General features: G+C 40.2%; 1 protein-coding gene across 1 annotated transcript; it reads right to left on the minus strand.

Annotated features, from left to right (window-relative positions):
- Nucleotides 1–266: 266 nt before the first annotated feature.
- LOC135480921 (arrestin domain-containing protein 3-like) lies at nt 267–15,953 on the minus strand. Its single transcript, XM_064760852.1, has 6 exons — nt 15,893–15,953; nt 9,734–9,954; nt 5,724–5,906; nt 4,742–4,924; nt 3,023–3,284; nt 267–729 (listed from the first exon to the last, which is right to left on the minus strand). Exons 1-6 carry the CDS (start codon nt 15,951–15,953, stop codon nt 551–553), a joined length of 1,089 nt encoding a protein of 362 aa, XP_064616922.1. The 3' UTR covers nt 267–550.
- Between the last annotated feature and the right edge of the window lie 4,753 nt (nt 15,954–20,706).

The raw sequence follows: 20,706 nt of genomic DNA on the forward strand, positions 1-20,706 counted from the left end.
TCCATCTTCGCCGTCCTTATTTTTGTCTGGTCGGCAGCAAACACAAGAGAAGGGAGTTGTCAATTCCGCCTAATCTGCAAAAAGACGCGGGCCAGATGTTATGAAACAAATGAAAAAAGGACTTTGACTGCGAGGCTTCTGTTTCTGAGAGGATTAACCAGTGACGATGGAGATAGTATTCAGTGCTGGACAGGCACACCGGAAATCCCCAAATAGACTGCTTTGTTGACATGGAATCCTCTCAGAGGCAGTCATAATAATCCCCAACTACGAACATATCACGTTTTCCACTTCCATCCGTCTCCTATATCAACAGTGTTTTTCCTGACACCCACATGGGTGATGGTGCTCTTAGAGAACAGCCTTTGGAAAGACTGCCGTTCCTCAGTTAGCGTATAGGGTCCACGGCCCGCAGACTGTTTATATTCCCACCTCTTTCAGCTGTGCTGAAGCCTATGAACAATAACACGCTGTCTGAATATTGCATTCTATCAGTCACCACAGCGGAAAGCAATTTGCCTCGATTCATGGGATAAAGGAATGAGAAATATCAGACAAAATTGGTGTCATCCTTGTCTTGTTTCTGGCAAGAGTTTTGTACCTTATTTCTCTCCCAATCATAAAAAGCATACATAGGAGCGAATTCCATGGCGCCCCTGGTAAAGTCCGTGTCGTCTTCTTCGCGGATGTTAACGCGCCCGAACAGGCAAGTCTCATACGATGGCGGTGCTGGGGAAGAGAAGACAATAACGCATTTATGACGTGCGATTAATCAAAAATCAATTTCAAGATGTGACAAGTACGGGCAGAAAACGTCGTCTTTTGGTTCTCTAAGAGGCCAGATCACTATCTACACTCGTCTCTTGCTCGAAAATTATGTTCACAAGACGTCGTAAATCATGTGCAGATATTTTTCAAAAATCCAAGATAACAAATTTAATTCCTGAACCTTCATATTTTTATGCTAAGTAGATTGACTTTAAAACCTAGGACAATTCATCAGAACAAAACATTGCATGCTCAAATATTCTTTACCCGATTTAAATTTATTTTGCTGCCAAAATGTGGTTTCAAAGATGTTTTTGATGACGTTACGCTGTTGATGTCAAGATGGCGTTAGTTTTTGTTTGTCCAAATTCCAGAATGATAGAATGTTCTATTATGATTATGATCACAAACAGCGTTCAGATTAATAGCGTTATCGATGATTCATTCGATAAAACGAAGAATGGGTATTCTATGCCAATGACCAGTATAGTAATTGCAATAATTTCTCATTTCTCCGAACAACATAAATGTCACAAGTAATAGTTGTACGCTGCACTCTTGGAGAAATAAATCATGTACAATCAGCTATATACCCATGAGCAAACCATCCAAGAATTCCTCAATACAATGTAGAAACAAATCAATCAGTCAGTCAATCTATCAAATTTCTTTGCTACGGAATAGCTTGGCTCCACCTTTTCACCCGTACAAGTACAACTCATCTAGCAATCCATCTCTGCTCATAGAAGAGTAAGTCAAACGCCTTTATCTCTGTTTAGATGCACGAATCCTTAAGGGTTTCCCCTTTCATTTCCACCCTAATTGGAAGAAAACTTCCATGCCTCGTTTAAGGGCTCAGTTTTAGAGGTCCACAGTTTTAATTGGGCACAGCAATGGTCCGAGAGACAAATCTACTAACCGTGTGTTAATGGTCAGTATCGCGTGAGACAGCGAGGACATATCGACATTGTCTGCTCTACGTCCATTCATTAATGACTCAAGACCCATATATTAGCTAATAGCTGGTATTCAGCAATTCATCCGTAAGGGTTGTTCTTACTGCGAATCGAGAAGCGGGCTTATGCTAAGATTTGAGGCACGCTAGACGCTCCTTAAGGCATAGTAAGATGTACAGACGCATTTAGACTGAGAAAAACGTGCACCGATGCACGACATCCCTCCTCCCTCTGTTCTAACCAGCGTCCATTCCTCGCCCATCTTCCCACCCCACCTCATCCCCCACTCTCTTCGACCGTCGACCAATCCCCACCCATACCAGCTGGCTTCTCCCGGGCTAAAGTCTGCTGTACGTCCCGACCAATTACCTCATGGTAAAGACGTAATCAATTTTAACTGCTATTGCCCAAAACTTCCCTCAGCGATCTTTCGATTTCCTGTAAAATTCATGAGAATTCTTCCAGATTGTCTGCAAACCTCGCATCTGGCACCGTGGCCAGTTCTGATTTAAGTACTGAAGATAAGACCGTATATTGTTTACTTATGTATATATACATATATAACGAAGGATTAATTGTTTCCAGAAGACTGCATTTGCCTTTTATAATTTGTTTGCGGGAAACCCAGAGACAAGAGCCGTCTCGTTAAGGTGACAGCAGTGCAGAAAATTAGGAATCTCTTTTATGGTTTATAAACAAAATTTTCTGCAACACTGCGATGGTCGAGAGGCTAGAACGCTCGCCTTGCAAGCGGAAGACCCGGGCTGAATCCCCAGCCTGGTCAAGTGTAGAGTTTAAAATTGACAGCCTTATGTCTGTCAGCGATATACATATCCCCGCCTGTTACAAGCATCAACGTACTGATAAGTAATACATAATGTTGAAAATGACAGTAAACTCCAAACTAACCCAGGTCTAAAAGGCCAAGTTCTCAATTGTTTCATTTCCCAGAAATCGCTGAAACCTGCTTGAGATTCATTGCTCGTCAATGGATCATCGGTCCCCGATTTAGATACGGAATCTGAGTCCGAACACTGTGTGGCGGGAGATTGTAATGTATATAAGGATGTCAAGGCACAAATATTCACCCAACAGCAAAATAACAATCGGTCTTTTTTTTTAAAATAATTATACCGGATTATTTACAATTATTTTCATTTTACTGATTATTTTTTTTTTTGGAGAGCTTGTGGAGGTGGGAATGTAAGGGGTGAAGTGAGTAGGGCGTTATTGATTAGTACCGGTATTTCGAAAAGCTTCATTCATAAACATTTACATGTAACAATTCCATCACTCACACAGCAGTTGTTCATCCGAAAAAGACGACGTTGATATGGATTTTGGTGGGGTAACTATTGGTCCATCTTTTCTGTCTAGACCGGAAACACTGACAGGAATTCCACCGGATATACTTGAGGGCACTCCGTTAGCGACTTCTGATAAATTGAGTCTCTGTTGCCTGTAAGCCTGCACAGCTGATCGTAAGGGGACCGTGCCTATCAGAATGTCTAAAGGAATCGTGGCTTCAATAGTTGAGGAATCGTCTGCCGATGATTTTAGCTGCAAAGAAATCAAAATCAAAACTAGTTTGGTTAAGACACAATGACACGATTTGTTCTAAATCAAGTTTCCGAAGAATAGGTTTGCACTTGACAAAAATTAAGAAATTCAGTCTGACTTAAACATATTGTGTCAAAAACGTGCTTACTTCGCCAAACCAATGTATGGATGAATATGGCTTAACGTCACATCGGCAATATTGCAGCCGTATCGTGGAGAACGTCACCAAACGAGAAACCTGGATGAACACACACGTAGATATCTGTTTTTGAGGATGCGTCTTTGAAGAACAAATTGATATGTACTACAGGTAAACAGCATTACCCTCCATTTACATTTTGGGAACAACATCTGATTGGTGAAAGTTTACTTAACGCCAACACCTAGCGATTATTAGCCTTTGCTTTCTGGGCATCCTTCAACAGGGAAAGCAACAAGAAATCGCAAGATCAACAGTTTTAATCAAAGTATAAATAAATCAAGCACATATAAGCAACCATTGTCTGCCAGTAGGCCTTCATTAGACAACATCACAGCGAAAAAAAAATACTGACTCTAAAATAAGCTTTCCGTCATCAAAAACAATAGAGCTTCAACTACAAAAAGAAGCCAACCAAAGAAAAAGAGGCAAACCTTCTGAAAACAGCGGTAGGAAAAAGAGACAAACAGCGGTAAAGCAACATCAACTTAAAATCAACAAAATTCAAACTTTCTACGTCACTTTCATAAAACACATTAAGCAGGCATACTGATAACAACTAAAGGAAGTAATAAACCAAAACAGTAAAATAGCCACGAGGATTCCAAACCGTGCCTTGAACGAATAGGTATAGCAACAGTAATGGTATAGCAACAGCCAAGCAACAGTAGCATTAGCATGAAAGACTTAATGTCTAATATAAATACAACAAGCGGAACAGTAACATCAGAGAAACAAGTAAACGATAGAAATTGTATAGCATTTCAAGCACAAGTTTTGTTGATGAGCGATCTTAAAGAGGTGAAAATTTAGAGAGTGGGTTTTTATTTACAGCTGAGAATTACCTTCTAAACATTTGCCACATGCCATATTTGTATGATTTCCTCATTTATGCCGAATCAATTTTACTTCCCATCCCACGTTATAGCAGGGCATTTTAACGCGTGCGATTTGTTTATATAAACACAAATTGATTAGCAATAAAAGAGGGCCTTTACAGCGTAACATTGTCTTCCAATTTAATTTTATGATATCATTATTTCCTACACAAAGTCATTAAAATGCGCTTAAGATTTAGACAAATACATGCAGATCGACGTTTAGATACACCAAAATCTGGCCAAATAAATTTTGTTTTCCCATCGCTCGCACTCTAATACTTCATAGGCGGGAATGTTTATGTTGCCCGTACAACCAGTTACAACAACAACACTTGGTCTGCGGCTACCATAGCAACTACAGCAGAATGATCACTCACCAGTACGTAGTATTTGATGTCTATAATATTACAGCCGAGCAGTTCGGATGGAGGTACAGGCGGTATTAACAACTTGTCCCCACCCCACGTGTCGGTCTCATCAATGTCTGTCAACTCATGTTTTATTGAATTCACAATTTTTTTGCACTCCTTCGCCTTGCCAGCGGCGTGAAATGATATTATCTGTAAAGACAGGAAAGTGGAAAAAACCTCGTCAAGCAAATATAATTAAGTAACACTGAAATTGATTGGAAGTTACACCGTGCAAGAGAAAGAAAAATTTTTGAACCGCATAAAACTGAAAATTTTGACAAGTTAATTGGCACGCTTGTAGATTGCCTAATATTTTGATGGTCATCTTGGCAGGTCGTTTGATATTTTGATTGGCAGTTTGTTGACTTTATTGCTCATTTTAATGAGAAGTTAGAACTTATTGGCCAAGTACTCTCCTTAATTTTTGGCCGGGTTGAACTGTAAGCGACTTTGGCTTGGAATGTGTAGACTTTCTTCATTTTCCCCGAAAAAGTTTACCTTCACTTTCCACGAGAGAATAAAGTCCCGTAACTACTGCAATAGAATAGTTGTATGACTTAGCTGGATGGTATCTCCTGCAATAGCGTAGGCATTTCACTGAAGTAATGATGCAATTTCCTCATTTTGACACTCAGTGTTATGATCGACTTTATCATTAGCCAAGTTCGGTTACAATACCGTTATATGCTACAACTGACTTATTGACTGTGAGGGTGATTAACTCTTGTGAAGACTGTTGAGTGACTGGGTGGCCTTTTGCAGCGCAGTGACGACTCCAATGGGTTCTCTTGTTCTCTCGCAATGCATGAGTAATACGTCACCAGTTTCCCCACAAATCATGACATGGACGATACACTACGCAGCTTGGACCTGAATTACTTTAGGTGAGAAAGGTTCCCCCATTCAAACGGTTTTATTTGGATGTTGCCTAATAGACCTAATGACCTACCTGGCAGAGTTGCACCTGGCTGTTGACAAGGTATTGTGTACTATTCCTAATACGGGCATGTACCCGGATTGCCTCCCCTGGCACATATCCGCGGCGCTCCAGGCTGAGGTCAGCAAAGATGGCGCCCTGGTCGCAATAGCAGCAGAAGGCGTCTGTGGCGATGTCCGTGCCGTAGATTGGTTCCTGTGCTGTGGAAAGTTCTCATGATAAAGTCAGATAAAACGCAAGATACACAAACATATTCATTTACTTATCCAAATTGCAATTTGTTTTGTAAACTGGTTTTGTTGCTCTGGAATGGGCATTCAAAACATTCTGGTTCTCTTAAATGTATAGCTAGAGGAGTTTGAAAGCCGACACTACGTGGAGTGCTTTGCCATAATTTTCGAGAGGCCGGTGAAATATAATTAATTACTGACTTACCATTTGTCGAATATCCATTAAGCTATAAGGAAAATGGTTTAGCCTTCTCAAGCTGAATGATGATGATCAGAATTCAAAATGTTATTGTCATTTTCATTCGCTTCATTTATATTACGTTGGTAAGGTACATGCATATGTACTGAGGAAGTTTGTCAGTGTGGGAGATCACCACAGGACAACAGTTATTGGACAAATATCTTGACGTCAAACCACAGCCACATTGTTAGAGCTTGATTCCAACATTCATGATTCGGATAAACTAGTCTCGGAAACCAAATTGTTGAGAGAAAAAGGGGTTTGCAATAATAAGGCACAAGAAGAAAATAAAACATAACGAATGAAGTTGTGCCATGGGAATTCCATATGTATAGGCAATCATGCACGAAAGCTGTGTTCACTTTGCATTCATTGAGTTACTTTAAGCTTTCTGCGATTCAGTATTTTTCTGTTGATAACTAACCACTGGTATTACAAGAGCCGTTGTATCCAGATCACCCTTGCTTTCTAAACATTTACAGTGCGTAATATAAGATAATTAAAGACGTACAGCACAGACAGTAAAACCAAAGCAGTGACGATAGTGTGATAGCTGACAAATGGTCACACGTAACCGGTAAAATACGGCCTCTTGTCAATTTGATACCCCGCCCAATTTGTATAGGGATCGTCATAATAGCTCGGAGGAGCGTAAAAGATAATAAGAATAAAAAGTACACCGAGTCTGGTGAGAATACTTGTATATTAAAGCCAGACGTAGGTTAGAATATTATGGAAGATAGCTCCGAGCCTTTCTCCATATACACTAGATAAAGTAGATACTTAGGCGCCAGTAGACTGAAACGAGTGTCTTCAATGTAGCGGCATCGAGGGACAACCATTCAGGGCAAATTCACCGTGCGTCTGTTCAGATGATGGCAAACAGCTTGCAAATGAAGATTAGTACAAAGACTTCAGAGGGTACATCGATTAGACCATAATGAGCCTTTTACAAAGCGACTCGCGTAGCTCTAATATCTATGCTGGTGATTGGAAAAGAGGCTTTGCCCGACAGACGTCTTTGATGGGTGCCTTTGTAAGCAAAACTATGTCAACAAGGTTAAACAATTTTTAAACTAACGTAACTCACATTTGGCCTGGAAAGGTACTAGTCTGATGAGAGCTAAGCACGAAATGGCTACTTGAACAGAAAATAGTTGAAGTTGCCTTGAATGGTTAGAAGAAAACCTTGATGAAGGTACAAACATGAAATGTTCGTGATTTCAACGTCTAATTTCAAACGACGTCTCAATCACCTCTATGAGATTTGATTTACTATACGTATGCTTTCTATATTACATTTAGTGACATCAAATGCTCAAATATTACAAACGGGTTGAGTTCGACAACCAGGTCTAAAATCGGTCTATGTTCAGATTTCAAATCTTGTATATAGCAACGTTCAAGAACATCGTTTAATGTCCAGTAATGTCGGATTGAACTAAATTCGCTATGCCATTCATTTCAAATATTTACTTTGCGTATGTACGCTTGGATATGGTAATAATCAGACATATGGGTCCGTAACACCAGTGTATTGCCCAGTATATCGTTGGTCCAGTATCTTAAATACAGTTGAACACTGATCCGTGCCACTGGGTACAACACCCTCGTCAACAAGACCTACATCTACAGTGACGAAAAAGCAGGCACTTGTACATAGCGTATCCGAGAAGATCGCCATCTCTGTATACAAGTAACGGGATACAATAATGTTCTGTATGGGAAACGACTACAAATCAACATTGCTTTTAAAATCAGAAGAAGACGGAGCGGGCTATTCGTAATTCACTCCCTTGGCCGACGTGTCGGTGTACGGGACAGGCATTTATTCTAGACATATCTTTGATTACCGGTATGCTTATGAAAGCAAAACTATGTTGGCAAATTTCAGAATGGCGTCTGGCATGTACAATTAGAGTGGGCTTTGGGCCGAAAGACGGATCGTCGGTATCGAACAGCTGGAAACTTGCTGTAGGGACTGAGGGCACTTGTAAAAGTGGTTGTAAAAACACCTGCTGGTTTAGAGTACAAATGCTCCCCCGGCTGGAGAAGCTCCTTGCCTGGGTCGATCACGCTTTTGGCGAAGCAGACAGCGTTCGTGACGAGCGGCCGGATGGCTCTTCAGGGAATCGACGCGTCCCTCGAAACGAGCACGAAGCGCGAAGCCGGTGGACTTGTCGTCGGTAAGCAGCGAGAATCTGTCGGTAAACACAGTCAGATGTATAGGTAATGGCTCTCTCAAGACATATCACCGTGTAAATATGTGCTCAGAGCTCCTAGTCAGCTTTGCTAACGATTCACTTGATTGACGAGAGAAAAGCCAACCGATTGTTCAACGATGTGTCTGTCTCTGGCGAGGCGGGTAGACTGGGGGCTTGAACAGATGTAAAGATGGACATAGGCGCTAAATATGACAGTCGTAAACTAATGGGTAACCGTAAATAAGGAAGACTCCGACGCCACACACAAAACACATTTCTATGCAATCTGATTCCAAAGTGTATAGCAGAAACGAACAGCCAAATGGAAGAAAAGCCAGTTTATTATTATAAAAAGAATGGCTATCAGGAAATTATATTCCTTGTTGATTCATTTATTTGATTGGTGTTTTACGCCGTCCTCAAAAATATTTCACTTATCCGACGGCGAAGAGCATTATGCTGAGAGGAAACCGGGCAGAGCCAGGGGGAAACCTACGACCATCCGCAGGTTGCTGGAGACCTTCCCACTTACGGCCGGAGAGGAAGTCAGCCTGAGCTCACAGAGACCGCATTGGTGAGAGGCTTCTGGGTCATTACGCTGTGCTAGCGCGCAAACCAACTGAGCCACAGAAGGCCCCTTCCTTGTTGATACTGTATTGTCCAGTGAAGTAAATATTATGATAAGGTTGTGTGCGATGCATGTAGTAATACTAATCTGAAGGTTAAATATATGGATGCGTAATTAAAACAACCATTGGACGTTGTACTGATTTATCATTTATTTGATTGGTGTTTTACGCCGTTATTGAAGAATATTTCACAAATACGCTCAACGTTGTAAAGTATATCCATCATGGGCCTTGTAGATAATTTAATGAACAGAGTGTATAAAGCATCTGAAAAGGAATTTGTAAAGTATGCACGGCAGCACAGTATCTCTTGTCAATCAAATGTAAACTGGTTAAGACACAACTACAACATACCGAGGGAGCGGAGAGTTGTCTAGTGCTTACAAGTGCTTGCCATCCAATCGCTAGAACACACATGGTGTAGGCCTTGTCCCTAGCTCTCTCTCTCTGTTGGGCGGTCTAACGTTCCTTGAAGACCCAGTTGCCTTCCACCAATATGGTGAGCATATCAGTGCGTCACGTGTAAAAAGATTTGTCTGTAACTTGTCAATTGTCGGTTGTTTTATCCCGCGCACTGCGTTTTTCTCCATCCATAAACTGAACGCCATTTGAGAAACAAAAAATAACTATTTTGGCGTTAAGCAACAATAAAAAAGAATACCAAAAGAGTTTTATCAATTCAGCCACAATGTGACGTAATTCCCCTTGGGTGGCTTACCTGAGCTCCGAGGGTCGTGTTCAGATTGAGTTTGCTGAGCACCGTGAAAGCCGCTTTAGTGCTGTGGTCGTATTTCCACGGCTTACTTATCACACATTTGATAGAGAACCTAACATAGCCGTATTCCCCTTCAAAGGACGAGGGTAAGTCCGGCAGCAGTCTGTACTCAAAGTCAAACTTGTGCTGGCCACACTGGAGATTTGTCATGTCTTCAGAATCGTCTGTAAAGAAAACAAAAGCTGAATGAATTTAAACAATAAGATAAGTAGACATTTTTTGTCAGATAATGTAAGACGTTGAGCGCAGAGAGTAAACCTGCAGCAGTGGCGGCATTGATTTTCTCGCCAAATGGTCACGTAAACTAGTAGGCGTGGCCACTCAGAAAGCTGTGATGTCATCACATTTAACATACAATCACATTAAACAGTGTGAAAGATTCAAGGCATTTGGAATATTTAGTCAACCAGAAGAATCATGGTTTATACAGGAACACAATATAATACAATTAAGACTCACAGCATAGAAAGTAAAACCAGAGCAGTGACGACAGTGTGATGCACGTTCAAACGTTGCACGTCGGCTAACAACGGACCATGGTCAATAAATTTTAACGCGGTCAAGGTGCTTTTCTAAACAATCACCTGGCCATATACAAAGTAACTGTCTCATCGGCCTTTACCACCATGGCTTAGACCCAGTAAAGCAATGTAAAATGAACCGATTGGATCTTAAGTACAATTCAGAACACGTCAATGGACCAAGCAACCTCAAAGAAGAAAAGGTTTTTCAAATCACTAATCGACACTTGAGGGCCAAAATGATCAGGTGCCGAGCAAAAAGGGCAACGAAATCTGCTGCAAGGAAATATATAAACAAAAAACCTGGTCTAACAACAGACAGGGCAGGCACACCCAATTTTTTCAATTATGAAATTCAAGTCACAGTCCAATGATCTTGTCCTCTTATCTAGATTTTGCATCACATTAACGTTAATATATACAGTCAGCTGGCGGGTACATATTTTAAAATCACTCGTGAGTTAGACAGAGTGAAGCGGAAAAACACGCAATAAGGCTATAGTCGCTGTCCTGATGACGAGCTCTAAGCTATGTGACGGTATTCATATCACGGATGACGGTTAAGTTGTTTATTTATTTGATTGAAGTTTTATGCCGCACTCAAGAATATTTCACTATATATACGACGGCGGCCAGCATTATGGTGGGGGGAAACCGGACAGAGCCTGGGGAAACCCACAACCGTCCGCATGTTGCTGATCATCCCACGTACGCCCGGAGAGGAAGCCGGCATGAGCTGGGTATGAACTCACAGCGACAGCACTGGTGAGAGGCTTTTGGATCATTACGCCGCTTTGGCACGCTGATCACCTCGGTGACCTCGCCCCCCGGATGACGGTTAAACATTGAACAGTGTGGAGACGGAAATATAGACGCTAATGTTGTGCATATTTTTCTCGCGATGCGGAAATGGAGTGTTCGTTCGAAGTTTCAATCAATGAAGTACAGATTACAGATGCTTTTGTTCTGATTGGATATCCGTTTTTCATTCATCGAGTGTACATACCCTAAACTGGCTTTCTATGGACTACTTGATTGATTGAAAGTGTGAATTTTATCCTTTTAAAGGCCAAGGGGACATTTGACTTTATATAGAGGGCAACTTTCAACAGGGAATTGTTGACAATGGATCCCTCGACTCATGCCATTGCCGTAAACATAATGGAGTAAAATAATCTGGAAGAGTTTACGAGAACTGGACAGCACATGCATCGATTTTTCTGAGATTTTTTTCGCTTTAAAGTTCGAGCAGAGGGATGGATCATTTGGAATTAAATGTATTAGAGACCAGTGAGAGAAGGTTCAAGGCATTTTATTGTTCTGAAAGACTAAAAAACAAATAAAAATACCCAGTGACCTTTAGCAATATGCCTGAGGCTTGTTGTGATTAAATAATTTAGAGTAAACCGCCGAGGGACATTTATAGGGGAACGCTCTATCAGAAATGATATAAATGCATTGTTTTTGTTGAATAATTGTGAGGTAGCGTATTGTACAAACAGTGCTTTAGTTTCAGGCAAATGTTGTTTTCACTGACGGCTTTACTGTTTTAAAGGTTTGGAATTTCACTGGACATTCCCTGTTTCGAGTTGATACGGGTGTTGATTGGCATCACATATATATGTATACAGGCAAAACATGGAGGCAATTCCAGGACATATTACTTAAACATTATTTATTAGTTTTAGTTTTTAAGTTTTCTGCCGTTTTCTTACACATGAAATTCTTGCACACATCTCTACTGACTCGAATAAAACAATCCTAACACACTGCCAAGCGAAAAGCCTAGTACGATGATTTCCGAAACACAATTGTTCCTTTTCAATATTTAGACACATCTTGGCTTGTAGAATCAGTCACCAACCTCGTAAATACCTGTGCTGTTGCCATGTACCAATGCACTGCTGTACATAAATCAACATATGTACAAACCCTTTCTGTGTATCAAAACATTAATCACTGCGGTTTGCCAGTTAGCAGGAGATGGAGGGACTTTTAAAATTTGAAAAACAATCATATGCAGAGTGCTGTTTGTCATGTTATTTAAGACCAACATTTCTTGTTTGATCACACAGATTTAGCTGACCGTACTAACAGAGAGAACGTAAGTGACAGGTACTAAATTAGGCGTGTCTTAAATAAAATATTTTCCTTAACCCATTTAAGAATTTAAATGAAAAAAAATCCCTTAAAAGTAATTGCAGTAAATACCTGCATATGCCCGTAAGAAGTACAGATAGTTGTTGGAATCGCTGAAAAGCCCCCGTTAGACCAAGTTACTAACCAGTTATGATTCCTTAAGGGGACTTATCACGACCAGTAGTATGTATACACATGAGATAAGTAGACGTTATATCTGCCACAAACGTGCTCCTGAATTTCCGAAAAATATATTTCTGTTCAGGCGAACTACTTGTACTTTGATTAGACACCAGATAACACTTAGATAGACTTAGAACAGTTCAAAAAGCATTCTGAGAACGTCGATTAGGATCCTTGCATATCATACTTTATAGCCTTTATTCATATTCAGCAGACTTGCTGGAAAGCTGTTCAGGCTACCAATTCAGGTTAGCTTGACTCTAGAAGATAGCAGATCGATCATATGGCAATGGTCAAATCGACCCTATATCACTGTAGCACCATATATACCACTGAGTGAAAGTCGAAAGGAAGGCCATAATGCAGATATTTTCACTATAAACGCATGACTCCAACCTGTATGACTTAAAAAACCATCGCTTTACGTTTTTATCCCTAGGGTTAGGCTTAAGGAGGTGTTTTTTTTTCTATTGAGGCAGATTAAACATATGCTTTTGGTCAACGTGGTCTTTATCAAGGGGAGTGTGTCAAATCGGTGTTCGAATTTTAGCTATGTTACCAATATGAAGATCATGGTGGAAATATCATCATTATGAGTACAATTAGAAAATATTTCAGAGTAAATCACTATTGTTTAATTTATTTATTTATTTGATTGGTGTTTTACACTGTATTCAATTTTTTATAAAGTAAGGGGCAAAAGGGTAACGTCTCCGACATATTGTGATCATTATCCTATTGCAGCGCGTGAGAAATATGTTGCGAGTTTGCTCACGTGATCGAAAAGGTATGACCGTAGAACAGACTATACAGCTAGGCCCGAATTACTTTAAAGGAAAAGTCTTTTTGTACATATAATGTTCTTTTGTTAGTAGCAAAACAAACGTTTTGGCGGTAAAGCACAATTTCCGAAGAAAAGCAGATTTTTTCCTTGTAAAGCTCAATGATTTAAAAAATTAAAGACATAGCACAGATATTAAATCCAGTTTTGTGATAGTTGTTACAAATATGTAATCGGTCTCACTTTACCTTAATTGGGGTTTCATTCTAACGGTTTATTTAAATGCTTTAATAACAGTAATTTACATGCTCCCAGCACCAAGGCTTAAGGAGTATTAGGTAAAATAAATGTACTGATGTGAATTGCAATTTATTAGATATCACTGTGCTAGAATAATTCAGAATGCTGTGTTGCCATCACATTTAACATTAAAACAATGCAAAGAGACCAGGCCTCGTGGAATGCTTAGTCCACCAACAGAATCTTGGTTTATACGGGAATAGAAAATAATAAAAGACATACAGCACAGACGCTAAAACCACAGCAACGACGACAGTTTGATGACTGTTCATGTAAATTTCAAGACACCTCGTCCCACGGGTTAAAACTCACTATTATCAAAAGTTAACCTACAACAACACATATAGTAAAGAACGGGCAATGGATCAGATAAGCCTAAGCTCGGTTTGTTGCCTAAGCTCGGTTTGTTGCCTAAGCTCGGTATGTTCCCAAAGCTCGATTTGTTGCCTAAGCTCGGTTTGTTGCCTAAGCCCGGTTTGTTCCCAAAACTCGGTTTGTTCCCAAAACTCGGTTTGCTGCCAAACCTCGCTAGTGATGTAAACTATACAAACAAATATTTACTGAATCGCACAAGAAAGGAAATTCAGGTAACAAACCTTGATTGATGGTAAGATAAGTTGTCACCGCTTCTTGCCACCAAGGTCCCAAGAAATGGAAATTTTGAAGCCTCCAATAACGATACGCAGGCCACTCCAGTCTTTACTTAACGTGTTGGTTCTGGTCGAAGTTTTCATTCAGTTATTTATCAACTGCATGACTTTCTATACCGTTGTTATAGTGTTTATCAGGCTTTAACGCATTACAAATACAGGCCTGCAGACGTCACTTCGGATAGCAAGACCGATTGCTAATGGGGCGTAAACAATCTAAACGAAATCATAATCATTTAAGTCACATCAATTTCTGTTAAAACCGGAACAAGATAATAATAGACGGCGTGGGATTTTTCACCTAAAATCTTTTATCGAGGCACTTTTCTCTCCTTTGCGAAGGGAGAGAAAAAGAAAAAGCACTCCCACAAAAAAAAATCATAAAAAATATCTGGTTTTTGGATGTTTCTTACTGAGCTCTGTGGATGATGTGTCAGTCTCATTAGCACTTAAAGTATAAGAATTTGTAAGAAAAAGGGGAAATGCTCTTACCCCCACATCATTCCGCGTTTCGGGTATATAATATACAAAGATCATTGTCTTCGCCCGGGTGCTCCATTAACTAACCTATACCTTCTGCCAAGAGTCCAATTCCCTCCGGGGTACCCGAATTAGCCCCAGCTAATGGACAGCCGCGCTATTGATACTGTAATTTGACAGTGATAATCAACACAGACCGTACAACGTGGCCAACACGGGCAACATTCTCGTGAATAAATAAATTTCCTAGCATCGGTAAGAAATTACGAGCGGGTCTTGAGAGGGCGCTGTGGCTAATTTTGCTATCATCCACCAATTTGTGTTTCGGATTGACAGTTAGGCCTAACAAAGTACTAACTTGACCCGGTTTACCAGGAGGAAGAACGAGGAAGCAGATCCTTTGCATTACAGAGTAAACTACACTACAAATTTTCTGGTGTTTCATTTGGCAAGGTACGAATTACTCATTTATATAAGTACCGAGAATATCGCAAATAATAAAAGGTCTATGCATCCTCTCCCTTTATCTCTTACACCTTTTAAATTGGATTCAACTTGGTATCTGTCGATGTGGCAAAGACAGTAACACTGAGAACTGCTATGATTCCCTGTGGATTGATGCCGATCCACTGAATATACAAAACATTCCACAAAGACCATTACTATAATAAGCATATTTAAAATGGGAGTCAGTATGTGTTTAAAACAAAGAAAAATCGAAAGGATAATTAACCCGTCTCTAACAGATGAAATGTATTTTCTACCGAGGCAGTAAGGAAAGGATCTGTTTTGGAAATCGTTAAGACAAATGATATATTTCAGCGAAGAACCTATCTTTTTATAGTCACCCCTCTTTTAATCATACCACTTTTACAAAACTTTGTACCTTTTACAAATAGATCCTTCTCTCTCACTCATACATTACGATGGCCAAGACCACTTATAGAAAAACTTTTTTTTAGAGATTTGATTCTTAAAAAAACGACATCATTGTGGTTCCAGAAAATCGGGAACTTTTTATAAACTCACCAGTGACACATAAACTCACCTGGACTGTATAAACTGTAGGTCTCTTTGAAATACTGTTCTGACGTGGAATACATCTTCATTTCGCCAGCGTAATAATCGTGGTCTTCAAAGCTCACGTGACCTTCGCCTTTAAATGTGATGTATATTCCTGACAAAGAAAACATGAGAAATAAATTCATTCAAATATTCGAGAAAAATTTCTCGTGGGTTCACGCCACAAAATTGGTTTGAGGCCACCACTTTAGAAACAAGCAATATTGCCTGCCTTCCACTACTCATTCACAACTTCATACACCCGTCTCAATCTTTCTCACCGATACATAAGCAAAATACACAGGACATAAATACACTGGTTTGTGTCAGGCTGTTGTGCCTTCATGTTTATAAATACATTGTGTACTGGTAAATTCAGCAGGTTTTTATAGAAATTAAAAATGAGGAGTATGGGTATCAGAAGTGAGTATTAGTGCCAGACCTGTAGAGGCAAATATGTATGTATGTATGTATGCGTGTATGCTCAGGGTTTAACTAGAGGCAAGTAAAGCGAAGAAGAATACAATACAATGTGTGTTCAAAGACACGATCAGAGAAGTTAATTAAAGATCAATATTGTGAATTAACTTCGTTTTGCGTCATCTTGCTATTGAAGTCGTCTACGGGTACTTACTGAAGCTTGCAACAAGTCTACAATGGAAATCGTAATTCGCATTACGTGTTTTGAAATCACGTGGAGAGATAAAATACGCTGAGTAATTAGATCTGGGCTAAAGCATAGGAATGAAAATAGCAGCGTGGATAAGGACGTTGGAAAACTGCCAATTTTCACACATTAGAAAAACCAACTCGACTGGCTAATATTTTCAAATAACGATTGATTAATGAGAACTTAATTGAAGTTTTTCGTCACAACATGCAGAGATGAGCGCCAACGGGTGAGAGAAATATGTACAGCCACCTCTGTATAATTACACACTCCATCAACTTTTTTAAGTGACAAAAAGTAAAAAACAAGTATTATGAATGACGCTGCTTTCCACGTTTTTGGAATTCATAACCAGAATGTTTTATTGTACTGGGGAACCCAAAATGTTCTGATGAGATGTGCTGGTGTGCACTTGAAATAACAGGGAGCTAATGTAACAAAAAGTTATGCTTTTTGTTTGCCTGTGTATGTTCTTCGCTTCTTGACTGGTTGCCTGAACTTTTTATTTTAGGGTACCAGGATATATGACAGTCTGATTGCCTATATATATATGTTTTGCCCGTATGTCCGATTATCTATGTGGTTGTTTGAATGCGACTGTCTGACTTCCTGTAATTCCGATTGGCTGTATCTGTGATTGCCTATATATCTAGTTACTTGTAGGCATGTTCGTCTGTACATCTCTAATTGCCATTGTGTCCGAATTTCTGCTTGCCTGTATACAAGTACCTGATTGCCTGTATTTCTAATTGCTTATGTGTGTGGTTGCCTACATAACTTTCTTATATACGCTGAGATACTGCCCTATCAAGCATTTCGAATGATTGCGTGAGTGATACTTCCAGTGGCATGCTTCTTGATGCACTGTCTAATCAAATGTCTCGATCAAGTGTCGCCATAGCGGGCTGCCTGATTGATACGTCACCAGCGTACTTCTGAATATACTGTCTGATCAAATGTCTCGATGCAGGGCTGCGTGAGTGATACTTCACCAGCGTACTTCTTATTATACTGTGTGATCAAGTATCTCGATGGCCGGGCTGCGTGATTTATACTTCCAGAGGTGTGCTTCTTGATGCTGTCTGAGAGACGGTCGAACCAGTTGCTTGACAGGATGATTGCGGTAGGATTACTCTACCATTCCATTCATATATTTATCAGCAAAAATGATCATATGTTTGTGATACATCCATACATTATGCAGAGAAAGACCGACCAACTGATTACACGGTCATAGAAATTGAAGAATCGGTTACAACAGTATGCCCAGAAACAGTTTCGGTTAAGAATGGATGCCTTCAGGCGTCAAATAAGAACTGAAGCAAAAATGAATGACTTTTAACAGATTGACGGTCGATTACATTCATACAATGACTGGTGTCTACCATTAGGCATGACTGAACTCTTTACGGAAATATGTACAGGGTAAAAAGTGTGAAATTAATTGTAGGGACAAAATTGGAAAGGTTTCCCCGCAAAATCTCCAATATTCTTCAGAAAAATTCACGTCTTGATTACACAGATCAACGCACGCGTCCGTCGGCAGTGTACGGGTCAACGATTTGACTGCTGATTTTCTGAAAATCGAGAACCAATAATCACACCGCAACGAACATTAGTAACAGGGAACCACTCCTTCGCGGTTTATTTCCCCGTCAGACGGCTGGAGTGTCTTATAGCTTATAGCAATACTCTTGAGCAAACAGTCGGAGTCTTTTATTATTGCTTCAACGAACACATGGACACTTGATCCACTGCTGGGAAGCTTTCCACGAAACCGTCATCCGCAAAGTAGTATGGCACCAAACGTTTGCGCTGATTACAGATTATTCTAACCAAAACAGGAATGGCACAGCATGTAGGGAAAATATACTTATCCTGTAGGAACAAACTGACATTTCTTACAAAATAGATCATTGTAGGGTAGATACGCTAAATGGGGTGTTCCAATTGGGTCTATAAGACAACCGTGCCCATAAGATTTACCAGAGGGTCATGCAGATGGCGGAAATCATGCCATTGAAAGTATATAATGCCAAAATATTGACAAAAATGTAATTGTATATTAAGCAAATTTAATAAACTTGGAGACAAAGGATTTCACCTGCACCCCCGTAGGTTCGGCCACTATATACACGTTATTTTACCAAACAATCTAATGATCTGCCTTAATTTTATCCTAATCAGTGAGAGCGGAAATATACGTTATTGTATTGTACTGTTGCTTCCCTGCCTTGTCTAAAGGGACAAAGTACTGAAGTGGGCTGCTAGTGTTTGTCAAGAAGAACATTATGAGTGTTGTCTAACAGATACAATCCAATGAAAAGTATGCGCATCTGCTTACCAACATGGAGTGAAGGAGTACGGCTGAACGCGACTTCGACCGTTCAGATCATGGTGATTTTCCAGTATGAAGGAATGGCAGGAGACGACTGACTAAACCAGCATATTTACTTCACTGGAGACCCGTTATATTTGGAGATGCAACTGATGGATAATTATTTCGTATTCAGTTTAGGGGCTGAAGTCCTAAGGTGGTGATAGATGAGTCAATCAAGTCACCAATCAATCAGTCATGCCGCTAATCATCCAATCAAGGACTGATCTTGACAGATTTCCGTCTGGCCCGCCAGACGATGAGCATACTTGCAAACATCGAGCGGAACACCCGGGAGTTTGGCGGGCAATGGTCCGCACAGGTTTAAGCTAACACTCATCATGGCGGGTTTTCTCTCCATCCATTGAGGGACACACGAATCTAATTCAGGGCCCCTCGCCAGACATTTATTAGTGTTTACTCTTCATTAGGCCCAAAAGCCCGTCAATTTTGGAGAGTGTGGGGGTTACAGCTAATCGCATTGTCAACGCCGAGCCTATACCGATTACATCAAACGGGCTCTTCTGATCAAGGAGGCTCTATGGAAGCCGGATTGAACCTTATATCTTAATGTTGCCGTTTCGTATTACATATACATGAACCATTACTGGCTTGGGGGGGGGGGGGGGACTGCAAAGGGGCATCTGGGTGGCTGGCGTTCTGTTTCATAATTTGTATGGAATTTGGCTTAATCCTTGTCTAGAAGGATTTCAGTTTACTGTCGTAATGGGAAATATGGATATTTAGAACAAAGGAACTCCAGGCAGGCTATGACACGGACTTTCATTCCTAAAGAATGGACCGGTAAGCACTCTTTGATGTACTCTAAACACAGCTTAATATCTGGTTGAAATAACATTTAAAAGTGAGGTTTAGGGGCCTCCGTGGCTCAGTTGGTTAGCGCGCTATACTGACTTCCGCCACGGCAGTACGTGGGAAGGTCTGGCAACAACCTGCGCATTGTCGTGGGTTTTCCCCGGGCTGTGCCCGGTTTCTTCCCACCATAATGATGGCCGCCATCTTGAGTACGTTGTAAAACACCAATCAAAATAAATAAAAAAGAAATAAAAAGCACGGTTTAGCCGAATGCAAACAAGAAATGGCCGAATAACCGTATACTAATATGATAGGCCAGAAACCTTGCATTAGAATTACTGTATTCGATTTCTGGTTTGGTAAGGAATCATATATATTTTAAACCCTAAAAACAATAATGAGAAACTAGCAGTGACGGAGTCCTTCCAACACTGCCGACTATAGTTATTGCATTGGACAACCTGGACATATTTAAACATCGTTACATTTTCATCGTTTATTGACGATGTACAAGCGGTATACTTTAACACGAAGGATGTAATTCACTTAGGAAAATGTGATGAGGATTAATTATTCCGTCAGACGTAAATGTCTTGCTATCATTGCCACTGTAAAATGGTTACAACGGCCTTCCATACGTGTATCAATATTTCTGTGCCCTACAAAAGAGATTGATTTGAACTATAAACTTTTGGCTTGCCTTTCGCGTTACTACAGTATGGTCACATCAAGCCTCCATACAAACGTTGCCTGAAGGTTAATACAAGAAAAATACGGGGATGTCAAATCCAATTTTTATATTACTTCAATATGGTTACAGGGCTCTTTCATACTCATATTTGGTAAGAGCTTAAAGAGACAGCAGCAAGGCTCCTAAATCCTATTTAACTAGGATAAATCTGAAATCCCATCATCAACTTTAAAGACAGTTCACAAG

This window comes from Liolophura sinensis, chromosome 13 (genome assembly GCF_032854445.1).
Source record: "Liolophura sinensis isolate JHLJ2023 chromosome 13, CUHK_Ljap_v2, whole genome shotgun sequence".
Lineage (NCBI taxonomy): Eukaryota > Metazoa > Mollusca > Polyplacophora > Chitonida > Chitonidae > Liolophura > Liolophura sinensis.